At 50.3% G+C, this 12765-nt stretch overlaps 1 protein-coding gene across 2 annotated transcripts in view; it reads right to left on the bottom strand.

Annotated features, from left to right (window-relative positions):
* Positions 1-12765, bottom strand: part of PNPLA1 (patatin like phospholipase domain containing 1) — a 38198-nt gene that overhangs the window by 11788 nt on the left and 13645 nt on the right. The window contains exons 2-5 of one of the 2 annotated variants that reach the window (XM_025383850.1): positions 4568-4800; positions 2690-2755; positions 1411-1620; positions 385-445 (exon numbers count right to left, since the gene is read on the bottom strand). In XM_025383850.1, the coding sequence (XP_025239635.1) occupies positions 385-445; positions 1411-1620; positions 2690-2755; positions 4568-4800 (570 nt within the window). Of the gene's footprint in view, positions 1-384; positions 446-1410; positions 1645-2689; positions 2756-4567; positions 4801-12765 lie in introns of those variants that run through there. The other variant, XM_025383851.1, reaches the window with a different exon arrangement.

Here is a 12765-nt window from a genome sequence, read left to right as displayed (position 1 = left end):
TTAATAATGCAATTTTACTGGAAAGAGAATAAAGTGGAAGAGAATGAAATGACATGAAAATGGAATTCTCCAGGGAGATCTGAACTCTGGATTTCCTAAATAGAGTTTTTACATTCATAAACATACATGTACAACTGTCCTAGACACTGTGCCCTTAGTTAACCCCAAAGCCCCCTTTACATGGAGATCCTATTTTCTAGACCCAGCGGTCTGGGCTGGGTGATGCAGCCTGTTAGATCCCCACCCCCATTTCCAGCTCTCCCAGGTGAAGGGCATCTCCAGGTCACAAATTTGGGGGGAATACCCCTCCACTCAGCCCTTCTACTGTTTGAACTGTCCCTACCCTCCAACACTGCCCTTGCCTGGGGCCCCACCGGTACTTACTCAGTCGCCTCAAGTACAAAACTGCATCCTCGTACCCTCGGTAGTAGTAATCGTGCAGGATCTGGGGGCGGGGCACCGGGAGAATAACCAAGGCTGCGGTGATGAAGGAAGCCACAGTTCCCCCGACCCAGGGCTGCTACTCCCATTGCTCTTGAACTTTATTTGATGGACTTTTCAAAACGTACCCATCCAGTGTCCCATCCCTCACTATCTACTAAGAAGAATTGGGGAGCAATTCCTGGTCACACGCCCCAGTGATGCTGCGTTCATGAGTGACACTATTCATGGTGGATCCTCAGCCTCCCCTGGGCGGGAAAGTGTTGGGTGCTCATGGCAGAACCAGATGAGGTGCATTGGGGCCATATGAAGAGCAAAGTTTGGAGCCTGAGTTCAGGTCTCTGGGCTGCCCCTTATTGGCTGTGTTGCTCTCACCTCTCACAGCCTCAATTTCTTCATCTACAAAATGGGGACAGCAATAATATTGGTCACAGAGGATGCTAGAGGATTACATGAGGTATTGCCCACAAAGCCTTTTCTGTAAAGGGCCAGATAGTAAATACTTATTTTGGGCTTTGCTGGCCACATGCAGTCTCTGCCTAATGTTCTTTTTCTTTTTCTTCTTTTTTTCCCCCATAACTCTCTAAAAATGGAAACCCCTTTCTTAGCTCACAGGCTGTACAAAAACAAGCCATAGGCTGGATATGGCCCGTGGGCTGCAGTTTGCCGACCCTTGCTTTGGTACGTGAACTGTCTGAGTGGAAGGGTTCAGTTAATATTTCTATCAGCACTTCTGACATCATCTCGCTTTACAGGGGAGAATATTGAAGCCGGAAGAGCTTAAGGCACTTATTCAAGGTCACATAGCTAGTTAGAAGCAAGGCCAGTAGGCAGGTCTAGGAGGAAGTTTAAGGGATCATTTGAGGGGAGGAGACTCAGATGGAACTTGAGTGGGCCCCAGTGGCTCTCTAACCCCACCCCTAGTCCCTGGTACCTTCCCCTACTCCCCAGACCCCTCCTGCCTCTCACCACCAGGTCCGGGGGGAACAATGCGTGGGTCATCCTGGCGATGTTCTCCAGGGAGAACTGGAAGGAGCAGTTGAACATGCGAAAGTCGTGGAAGATGGCGGGGCAGTCCCGGGGACAGATGTCCTGCTGCCCACTGAAGGTGGAGATGGTGATGGCGTCAGTCCAGAAGGCGCAGGGCTGCATGCCTGTGAAGCCCCCATCAATGTACCTCTGTGTGGGACAGAGTGAGAAATGCTCACCTGGGGCCAGAGTTCTCAGCCCCACTCGGAGTACCTCGAAACGGCCCATGGGACATGGTACCAGCTTCAAGGGCCCATCAAGGAAGGTCCAGAAGACCCTTCGGGATAAGCCTGGAGATGGAGGTCCTGGTGGGTGTGTGGTGTGCCCCTGGTCACTTGGTGAGTCCGCACTGGCCTCTGGACTCCCAGCCTGGTGCTCTGTCCTGCACTGATCCTCCCTCCACTATCTTAGTGGCACTGAGACTGGGGCTCCCAGGGCTCTGTGTGCAGGGGACCCATACTCTGGGTAAAGCAGGAGACGTGCCCCTCTGCCACAGCCCCACCACCTGTTCACCCACGAGCCCCGTCCTTTCTGGGGCTTCTGTTTTCTCACCTATGAATGAAGGATGACAAATACTGAGGCTCTAACTCTCAGGCTGGCTGACGTGCAATATGGGCTCCATCTACTACCTGAATCCTAGTCTCTGGCCCTAACTTTCTCTGCATATAAAATGAGGAAGGGGCATGAGCTAGACCATCACTACTCAGAGTGTGGCCCACCCACCAGCAGCATGGGCAGCACCTGAGGCTGGTTAGGGGCGGATCCTCAGGCCCTGCCGCAGATCGCCTGGATCAGAACTTGTGTAGTTTTACGAGACCCCGAGTGATTCACGGGCACATTAAAGTCTGTAAGGCCCTGGCCTAAAGGGCCTCAGAAAACATCCTCATCATTTGAGGTTCCAGGTCCCAGCGCTTCAGGGTCCACCTCCTCTGTTCCGAGAAGTCTGGGAAAGCCTGCCAAGCCTATGGAGCCTTGATTTGCCGGGCTTGGCAGTGGGTAGGCGGATCCAGAGAGGAGCCCACCCCAGCTGGAGAAGTTCATCTTAAAGACCCAGAAAGCCATCTACATTGGGAATTCTGAGTAACAACACGAGAAATTCTCCAACTCTAGGTCCTCCCACTGCATTCTGAGACCACCCTCCTGCTCCCCCAGGTGTGAGTCACAGGGACCCGAGGTCCCCTGGATCCCGGTTCACCCCTCACCATGCTGGAGCACTCACCACACCACGGTAAGTCGGGGGGATGAGGCCGCAGTACACGGGGACGAAGCAGCTGCAGTATAGGGCCTGTATGGAGAGAACAGGGCTGAGATGCCGGAGGCCCGGGGGGCGGGGTGGGGACGGCTCGTCTGTCAGCTGCTGGGCCATCACCACCAGGCCGGACCTCCTTAAATCCTAAGTGAAGGTGCCGCATTGGGAAGCAAAGCTCCGAGTTCAATTCCTGGCCTGGTCCTCACTAATGGGGTCCTTGGTAACTTACTTGGTCCGTCTGGCCCTGACATCCCAGCATTAAAGTGGGAGGGGGTCCTCAATAGCTTCAGGGTTCCTTCTGATGCTGAACTTTCATGAATCCAGTGGGATTCAACAACCACTAATGTGTGTCAGCAAAGGAGGCTGAGAGGCCCACCCTTGGGAGTGCCCTACAGGGGGGAGTGAGCAAGTGGGTGACGGTGCAGTGGGGTGACAGGGGCTTGGTGGAGGTGAGCATGGGCACTGTGGCTCCACAAGAGGGGTGCAGGCAGGGTCGGAGGGGATGAAGGCAAGTGCCCTGGCAGGAGGGACTGGGTTTCAGCAGCAGGCGAAGCAGCGTAGGAAGGAGGGAGGGGATCCCGGGCAGAGGGAGCGGCAGGTACGAAGGCCCAGAGGTCTGGCTTGTGTGTGGTTTGCTAGGGTTGGCATGGTAGGAATGGAAGGTGGGGGAGAGGGCCGGGGAGAGAAAACTGCAGCAGTGGGCGATGAAGTCGGAACGGGGGTGGGCATGAGGAGGCAGATCTGGAAGAGCCGGCTGCTGATAAACCCAGGGGGCCATGAGGAGTGGAGGAGGTGTCCGTGCACACTGCCTATTAATCCCTCATCCCCAGGATTACTGCCAGGCCAGTATGGGATGCAGATGGGGAGGCAAAGGCCCTGTATGTGGGGAAGGAAGGAGAGTGGAGATGTGGGGTGGAGGCCATGCAGCTTGACCCCTTTGTCCCGAAAGACAATGGGACCTATCTGCAGCCCTCTCCAGCAATCATTGTTCATAACTAAAGTTCATATTAATGAGCTTAGGGCAGTGCACTCAGGATTAGCATGCACTTTTCTTTTTTCTTTTTTTTTTTTTTTTGAGACGGAGTCTCGCTCTGTGGCCCAGGCTGGAGTGCAGTGGCCGGATCTCAGCTCACTGCAAGCTCTGCCTCCCGGGTTCATGTCATTCTCCTGCCTCAGCCTCCCGAGTAGCTGGGACTACAGGCGCCCGCCACCTCGCCCGGCTAGTTTTTTGTATTTTTTTAGTAGAGACGGGGTTTCACCGTGTTAGCCAGGATGGTCTTGATCTCCTGACCTCGTGATCCGCCCGTCTCGGCCTCCCAAAGTGCTGGGATTACAGGCTTGAGCCACCGCGCCTGGCCTAGCATGCACTTTTCTAAGTGATAACTGATTTGGTAGCAATTCAATCCCTTATCAAGGGCCACTGGAAGTGAGGGGGCAGAAAGGGGGCATGGGGGCCCATCTCCCCTGACTGTTCTCACAAACTGTGAGTAATTCAGAGAAGACTCAGGGCAGCCCAGCCTGGAAGGCCCTGAAAGAGCCCCGGGCCCTCTGCAGGTCACACCTGGGCCTCTGGGAAGCTTCAGGCTTAGCACAGAGGGCCGGACAGGACGGACGTGAAGGCCGAAGCATTGAGGGTGGTGGTCAAGCCTGGTTTGTCCTGGGCTTCTGTGTCCATCTCATCTAACACTGCACCTTGCACAGGGAGACACTGGGGGCATGAAGCAAGGGAAGGACTAGGGAAGTGAGGCAGATGGGTGAGGCATCGGGCTGGGTGGTGGAGAGAGAGCAGGAGCAGCCCACCCATGCCCCCTCTTTGGCCCTCCCTCCCTCCCAGCACAGCCCCCTTGCCTCAATGAGCTCCTCCTTGGACGTGAACTCTGAAACCACCACACTCTCCCCGTCCGTGAAGCGGGTGAGGCTCACATGGAGCTTTCCCGTGGTGACCTTGTAGGAGTCCTCGGGCAGGACCCGGTACAGAAACTGCCTCATCATCTGTACCATCTTGCAGGACGGGGACAAGGGCCCCAGGAAGGATTTCTTCACCTCGGCCACACCCACATTGAGGACTCTGAGGTACTCATCTGCGAAGGAAGCAGAGAAGAGGGGGTGGTCGGCGCCACCCAGTGGCCAGGGGCCAAGGGAGGTCTAGGGTGGTTTCTCCAACTCATCCAACAAATGGGGAAACCTAGAATTCGGGAGCTGGGAAAGCCCCAGGAATCGGCCTGCTGTCCCGCACATGAGGAAAGCAAGACACTGAGGAAGGAAGTCGCTGGCTCCAGAGAGCGCAGAGCTAGGCGATGGTGGAGCTGGACCCAGGCGTCCTGACCTTTGTCCAGGAGTCGCTACGTGACAGACACCTTCTTATCAACAGCTAAAGGAACACTTTACCCCAACCCCAAATAGCTTTCCGCAACTTCTTGTCACTCTGCCTGGAAGTCCACTGCCAGACCACAGTTCTGGGATCCTGTATGAGATTCCTATGAAAACACTGGTGCAGTTGGAAGCTGTTCCCAAGTGATGCCCTGGGATACTTGCTTAGTGCCCATTGAGTCGGTGGGCAGGGAGGGGGTGCTGGCCTTGGGCTGGTGAATCACGTGGAGGAGGTGAACTTTGTCTTGAAACCATTACGTCATCTTTCCTTTATGGCCCTGGTCCAGGTCTGAGAGGGAGATGACCCTGAGATATGGAGTATGTAAGGCTCGCCTGTGCCTTGTGCTCAGAGGGCAGATGTGCTATTCAGGGTGGCAGAAGAGGGTGTAATGTTCCCCACCCCAAGTCCCCAGAATCCCACCAGGGAAGTCTGTGTTGTCAGCTTAATAAGAAGTGATATCTTGCTTAATTCCCACAACAATACTGGGAGGTAGGTAGTTCTATCTTCCTTTTACTGATCAGGAAACTGAGGCTCAGATAGGTAATATAACTTTCCCAGGGTCAGCGTCAGCCAGTTAGTAAGTGGATAAAGTTAGCATTTCAACGTAGGTTGTGTGACCCCAGGGCCTGGGCTCCTTCTACTACGCTAAGCCAAAAGCTTCTTCTGGAGCTGAGCCCACACCTGCTTTTTGCTGACCACTGCTCATCTCTACCCTGTGCAAGCCTTTGGGAAAATCAGGAGTGAAGATAGCTCTGGAAAGGATTGCTAAGTTTTTTAAACAAACATTTATTTGTAAAACATGCTATAATACGCTATAGTGAAGAACTTTCTTATAGTTAGTGTCATGTAGCAATGGCTACAAGGGAAGCTGTGTGGCCATGAGTTTTCGCCATGGGAGGTAACCAGGCAGAGGCTGGATAAGTACCTCTGTTAGAGAGTTTATCAAAAAGATTCCTGCATAAGTGGTAGGGCTGAGATTCCTTCCAGTTTTGAGATTATGGGATTCTCACAGGCACCTCGCAATACATCTGGGAAGTAATCAGTGTGCCTTACTCGCCTATTTATAAACAGAGCAGCTGAGACACAGAGCGGTTAAGTGATTTGCCCAAAGTCACATGGCAATTTGGGGACAAGCCAAAACTAAGGATGCCCTACTCCTCTTGTATTTTACAGTTTACAGATTATTCACCCCAGTCCTGGAGGTAAGATAAGAAGCTTCAGCACCATTTTACAGATGCAGAAACTCACACAGAGAAAAGCTAAGTGTCTTGCCTGAGGTCAGGCAGCCAGGCAGTGATTTTTCTGACTCCATACCCCACCTTCTTTCCCTGGGATTTGGACTGATCTCAGGAATAAAGAGGCTGCGCAAGCCTGGGCTGCCATGGTGACAGCCTTTTTTTTTTTCCAACCTTCGGAATTACACCTGCTTATGTGTAGTAGGGACCGCCCTGAGCAGTGGAGCATCATAGCTGTTACCCTCCTACAGGGGAGGGTGATCCTGGGAGGCAGAAAGGCCCTACAGTTTTAGTAAGGTTAGACTTACCATGTGCCAACAGTGGTAAACAGTGTCTGCCCTCAAGGGAGGGCAGAGGCTAACCCACTCACAGGTGATACAGCAACTGCTCATTTGGATACCAAGGTGTTGGATCACTGAGGTCTCGCCCATAAGACCAGCCGGGATGGGGAGTCAAGCCGGGGCAGGGAATTCTTAGTGAGCAGCTTAACACCTTGCAAGGGTCAATGGCTTTTCCCATGATGCCTGGGAGCCAGGAACGCCTGATCTCCCAGCAGAAGCCACCCCTGGGGGGGAAGCAAGGAAATTTGTTCTTATTACAAAACTCAGACATGCTCATTATGGAAAAACTTTTAAAAATGCAGATACACTTTGGGAGGCCGAGGCGGGTGGATCACGAGGTCAGGAGATCGAGACTATCCTGGCTAACATGGTGAAACCCCGTCTCTACTAAAAATACAAAAAACTAGCCGGGCGTGGTGGCGGGCGCCTGTAGTCTCAGCTACTTGGGAGGCTGAGGCGGGAGAATGGCGTGAACCCGGGAGGCGGAGCTTGCAGTGAGCCGAGATCACGCCACTGCACTCTAGCCTGGGAGACACAGCGAGACTCCGTCTCAAAAAAAAAAAAAAAATGCAGATAAGCAGAAAAAAAATTAAAATGTCTTAGAATCCCTCCTCCTAGTGACTAACATTTGGTCTGTCTCCTTAAACTATGTATTTTATTTTTATTCATACTTATAAAGGGTCATACAATACATACTATTTGTAATTTGCTTCTTTCACCTAATCTGTTGTGAATGTTTTTCCAGGTCAACAAATATTCATTTATAACCCAATTTGTTTTTTCAAATAATGTTTTGTTCTGTCACCCAAGCTGGACACCATGATAGCTCACTGCACCCTGGAATGCCTGGCTCAAGCAATCCTCTCACCTCAGCCTCCTGAGTAGCTGAGATTACAGGCATGTGCCACCATACCCAGCTAACTTTTTTATTTTTGTAAAAATAGGGTCTCATTATGTTGCCCAGGCTGGTCTTGAACTCCTGGTCTCAAACAATCCTTCCACTTTGGTCTCCCAAAGTGCTGGGATTATAGGCATGAACCACTGCACCCAGCCTATACTCTAATATTAAAAGCAGTATGGAAAACTGTTGTAAGGTTATACCATTATTTATTGATCAGGAAACCAAGAGTGGTTAGCTATTTAGTTTGTTTCATTGCTTTTCTAAATAAATGATGCAATGAACAATCTCATGCTAACTTCTTTATCCATATACTTATTTTCCTTAGGATAAATTCCTAGAAGTGAGAATGCTAGGTCAAAGGCATGCATATTTAAAGTCTTATAATGTTTACTTTAATGGTGGCTTTAGTATATTATTCATCTACAGTCAACTCACCTATTCAGTGGTGGGAGTGGGTGACAGGAACAAAACATGGGACAAAATAATGGAAACAGTGTCGACATTCCAAAGTACTGACATCTGAAAATGGTGCTATCTGGAAATTAGCAATGCTCTAGCCAGTCATGTAGCCTGGGAGGAAGAGGGCAGGAAGTTGTCTGATTCTCTCAGTCTAGCTCTGCTGCTGCTGGCTGAAGCCACACACCAAAAGATACTGTTAGCTCTGCATCTTCTTAGTTCTCTCCAGGTGTGTGTGTGTGTTGGGGGGGGGGGGGGGGGGGGTGTGTATGTGTGCGTGTTCCTGTCTGTCTTCAAACTCTGTCTTTCTCTGTGTCTCTCTTTGTCTCTGTCTCTGTCTATCTCTCTCCTTTCTCTCTCACCCAGCAACTAATCTGGTTAAACAAATCTATGCTGGTAGAAAGTTAAGTGTTAAGCACAGCAATTGCTGGGTGCTGAGAGAGGGGATAAATTTAGCTTACTTCTTTATGTATTACCATATTTTCCAGCACTTTCTCCCGTTTAAAGGCCTCCTTCCGAGCTGCATGCTGCCAGGCTCTGAGACACAGAGTCCCATACTAACCACAGCAAGGTTATTAGAAGCAGCACGGCAGACCCAATGTGTCCTGATCAGGGTACTCAAGGTTGACTGTTCCCACTCCTCAGCCCATCCCTAGGCACATCCACTTCTGCTCAGAGGAGGGGTTTCTCTGAGGGCAAATCTGGTTCTCCTCCTCCTCTCACAATAGCCTATCACTGAGCTTTGCCCATAGGAAGGTCTTCAGAAACCTCCCCTGAGGGCTGGAAATTCCTCCAGGGCAGAGATGGGCCATAATCTGTGCCCATCAAGCCTCTCAGTATGTGAACAAAGGAATACAAAAACCAATGAATACAAAGGAATACAAAAAGCAATGGAGATGCCCCCAAGGAAGAGCTACTTGACGTAATTACCCAATAAAAGCTTGAAGGCAAGATCATCCCAGATAGATGGGTAGACAGCAGAGTTAACAATATTGATTAGTGTGGTCAGCTCACCAGGTTTTATGAGCCTAATGTGCCAAGAAAAATAAGTAAATAAGATGCTGGGTCAATGCTGGGTGTGGTGGTTCATGCCTGTAATCCCAGCACATTGGGAAGATGAGATGGGAGGATCGCTTGAGCCCAGGAGTTTGAGACCAGCTCTGGCAACATAGCAAGACCCCTGTCTCTACAAAAAATAAAAATAATAATAATAAAATTAGCCAGGCATGGTGGCATGCATGCTGCTGTCATCCCAGCTACTTAGGAGGCTGAGGTGGGAAGATCACTTGAGTCCGGGAGGTCAAGGCTGCAGTGAGCCATGATTGCACCACTGCACTCCAACCTGGATGACAGAGTGAGACCCTGCCTCTAAAAAATAAAATGTAAAAAGATGTTGAGACCGGGAGATTTTTGAAGGGCACTTGGAAGCTGTATTTCCAAGTTTCAGCCACTCGGAGAGTCTTTCTTTTTTTAATTTGATTTAAATTTTTTTTTAGAGACAGGGTCTCACTCTGTTGCCCAGGCTCCTCAAAGTATCCTCCCACCTCAGCCTCCTGAGTAGCTGGAACTACAGGCATGTGCCACCATACTGGATAATTCTTTTTATTTTGTAGAAACAGGGTCTCTAGCCCTGTTGCTCAGGCTGGTCTCAAACTCCCTGGCTCAAGCAATCCTCCCACCTCAGCCTCCCAAAGTGCGGGGGTTACAGGCGTGAGCCACTGTGCCCAGCTGATCAAAGAGTCTTTCCGTGACCACATCCATTTCTTGGAAAGAGCTTAGGCTTTGGAGCCAGGCAGATTTGGTTCAAATCCCAGCTTCACCACATGCTATCTAGATCATCACTGGCCACTTAAATAACATCTTTCATCCTCAACTTTGTTGCTTGTAAAATTAGTCTAAGAATACCTACTTTACTGGATTATGAAGAGGCAGACAGCTTTTAAAGTGCCTGCACACAGTAAATGCTCAAACATTGGGTATGGCAATCATTCCTTATGTGACAAGGCGTTTGGATGTTTCGGACTCTCAGCCTACTCATCTGAACAGAAGACAGTGATCCCGGCCCCCACATCCTTATCAAGCTGTGGTCAGGCTCAGGTGTGGAATCAAAAGAGCAAAATACAAGCGTGGAGCGAGAGGGTGCGCCCCAGTTTCAGAATAGTGTAGGCCTGACTGGGAGAACACTCCCTCTCCTGTCAACTTGGGGGATCCTACAGATATAGTAGGGGGAAAGAGGGGCTAGAAAAATCATCAAAGGGGAAGAAAAAGGATAATTGTACATGCGTTTATTTGTTTAGGTGGATAATGTTCCCCCCTACACGAGGGCAAGGATGGTCTCTGTCTTGTTCATTCCTTTGTCCCTAGCACTCAATATAGTGCCTGGAATACGGTCGGCACTTAAGAAACATGCACGCAGGCATGAATAATGGATAAATGAATGAACTCCAGAACCTGAAGCGGGATACTGAGGCCCAGAGAGAGAAGTCGCTATTCAAGATGACCCAGAGGATGAAAACAGAAGGCTTTTCTTCCCCATCTCCACGTGACCTCTTGCTAAATGAAAAATCATAGAAAGACGGGCTCTTGGGGCTGATAATTTAAGCTGCTGAGGATGCCGTTCACAGGGGGCCGGAATTAGGTCTGCAGTGAGGGATGGATCAGCCACAGAGGATGGGACTGCGGGGCCCCAGGCTCAGGGCGCACTGGTAGCCTAGCAACAACCTCCGGTTCAGCCAATCACTGCGAGGCGCCGCCGCAGGCCCTGCTCCCAGAGCAGCGTGCGTGGTGGGCGCGCGGGGAGCGGGGGGTGCAGCAGCCCCTGGGGAGGCGCCGACGAATGCTCAGAATCCCAGCATGGAGCACCTGAGAACTGGCTGCTCCTATCTGGTCCCTAATTGCAGACTGAATTGTAATCTGCATTTTCCTGTGGGTATATCTTGAATACCCGACCCCAACATAATAATAATAATTGTTATCATCTTAACAACAATCGTTTCCCTAAGCAGGCTTTCCCACCTATTATCTCAGTTTATTTTCACAGTGACAGCCAGCCTCCGAGGAGCAGTGACCCTGGTTTATTTACCATTTTATTTCTATGCCCTACACTGCAGGGGTATTGATTGAAAAACAGTTTGGCTTGAAGCTACAGTGCCACTACTGGAAGGTTTACAGAGACCCTTTGGGGCAGTGAGTTTTCAGTTAGGGAGCCTTTGTTCAAAAGAAATCTTAAGTGGAAACCCAATATATAAAACAACAAAAAATGTGGCTGTTCTGGGTTGAGGCTGTTCTGAGACTCTGTCCCATCACCCCACCCTCCCTAGGAAGGTAGCCCCCAAAACACTGCCCTGAGACTCCTAAGATTCTGGGATCCTAGGTCAGAAATAGGAATCCCAGCGAATTCTCACATTTTACAGGTAAGAAATCCTGCCCAGGAAAAAGGTGAGGCTCAATAAATATCAGCCGGATGGATGGATGAGTGGATGGATGATTGGATGTTTGGTTAGATGGATGGATGGATAAAGGAAGGACATACCCTGGGACCTAGGTCACACAGTTTGTTTGCAGAAATAGAACCAGAATGTATGTGAAAACTCACATTTTTCCCTCTGTCCTGAATGCATTATAGGCTTTCGCCAACAGCAAAACAACTGTGACCTATTTAGCACTTCAAATCAAACCAAACAAAACAATGTTTTTAATGGATAATAACAATCCTCCACATAGACCTTCTTCTAACGCTGAGTTTACTAAACAATTGGATTTAAAAGTTCAGACTGGGCCGGGCGCGGTGGCTCAAGCCTGTAATCCCAGCACTTTGGGAGGCCGAGACGGGCGGATCACAAGGTCAGGAGATCGAGACCATCCTGGCGAACACGGTGAAACCCCGTCTCTACTAAAAATACATAAAAAACTAGCCGGGCGAGGTGGCGGGCGCCTGTAGTCCCAGCTACTCGGGAGGCTGAGGCAGGAGAATGGAGTAAACCCGGGAGGCGGAGCTTGCAGTGAGCTGAGATCTGGCCACTGCACTCCAGCCTGGGCTACAGAGCGAGACTCCGTCTCAAAAAAAAAAAAAAAAAAAAAAGTTCAGACTGGCTTATATCCGGTTGTCATGGAAACAGAAGTGTCTTCTGCTGATTCATCACCTATGCTCCTAGCAAAGTGTCCACAGGACTCTTTGCTTGCCCTCAGGTAGAGGGCCTGGGGCCTCAGCCCTCAGCCCACTATGAGCTTTTCCCCCGAGAATTCAGGCACAACCTCCAACATCCCACTGCAGGTTCTTACTGATCACCCTGAGGTGAAACAGGCAGAGAGGGAATGCATCTAGAAAGTTCCCTGGAAATGATCATGTATTCAGGGCCATTACCCCTGCTCTTTTCTCTGTTTTCTTTGGTGGACCCAGAAGTCCTTTTGGGGTCCTGCTCCAAGGTAGAAATTAATACTGCCTCCCATCTAGGCTGTGGCCTCTCCTGCCCTATAGACTCTCCCTGCACTACCCAGGGGACACTGGGATGATGCCACAGCTGTGAACTGAGTCACCCCCTAGTCTTAAGACTCAGCTGGACTTGAGGTCTGACAGGGCAAACCACAGGCATTGTGCTCTATCAACTCTGCTTCTAACTTGTGCTCCCACAAGTTAGATACATACTAGACTCTGAGTTAGGGCATAGCAGGAGATTCTTTCTTTTTCTGTTTTTTCTTTCTTAATTTTTTTAGAGATAGGGTCTCACTACATTGCCCAGGCT

Source organism: Theropithecus gelada, chromosome 4, assembly GCF_003255815.1.
Source record: "Theropithecus gelada isolate Dixy chromosome 4, Tgel_1.0, whole genome shotgun sequence".
In the NCBI taxonomy this organism is placed as follows: Eukaryota; Metazoa; Chordata; class Mammalia; order Primates; family Cercopithecidae; genus Theropithecus; species Theropithecus gelada.
The sequence above is the reverse complement of the archived record's forward strand: the minus strand, read 5'-3'. Positions and strand labels throughout refer to the sequence as shown.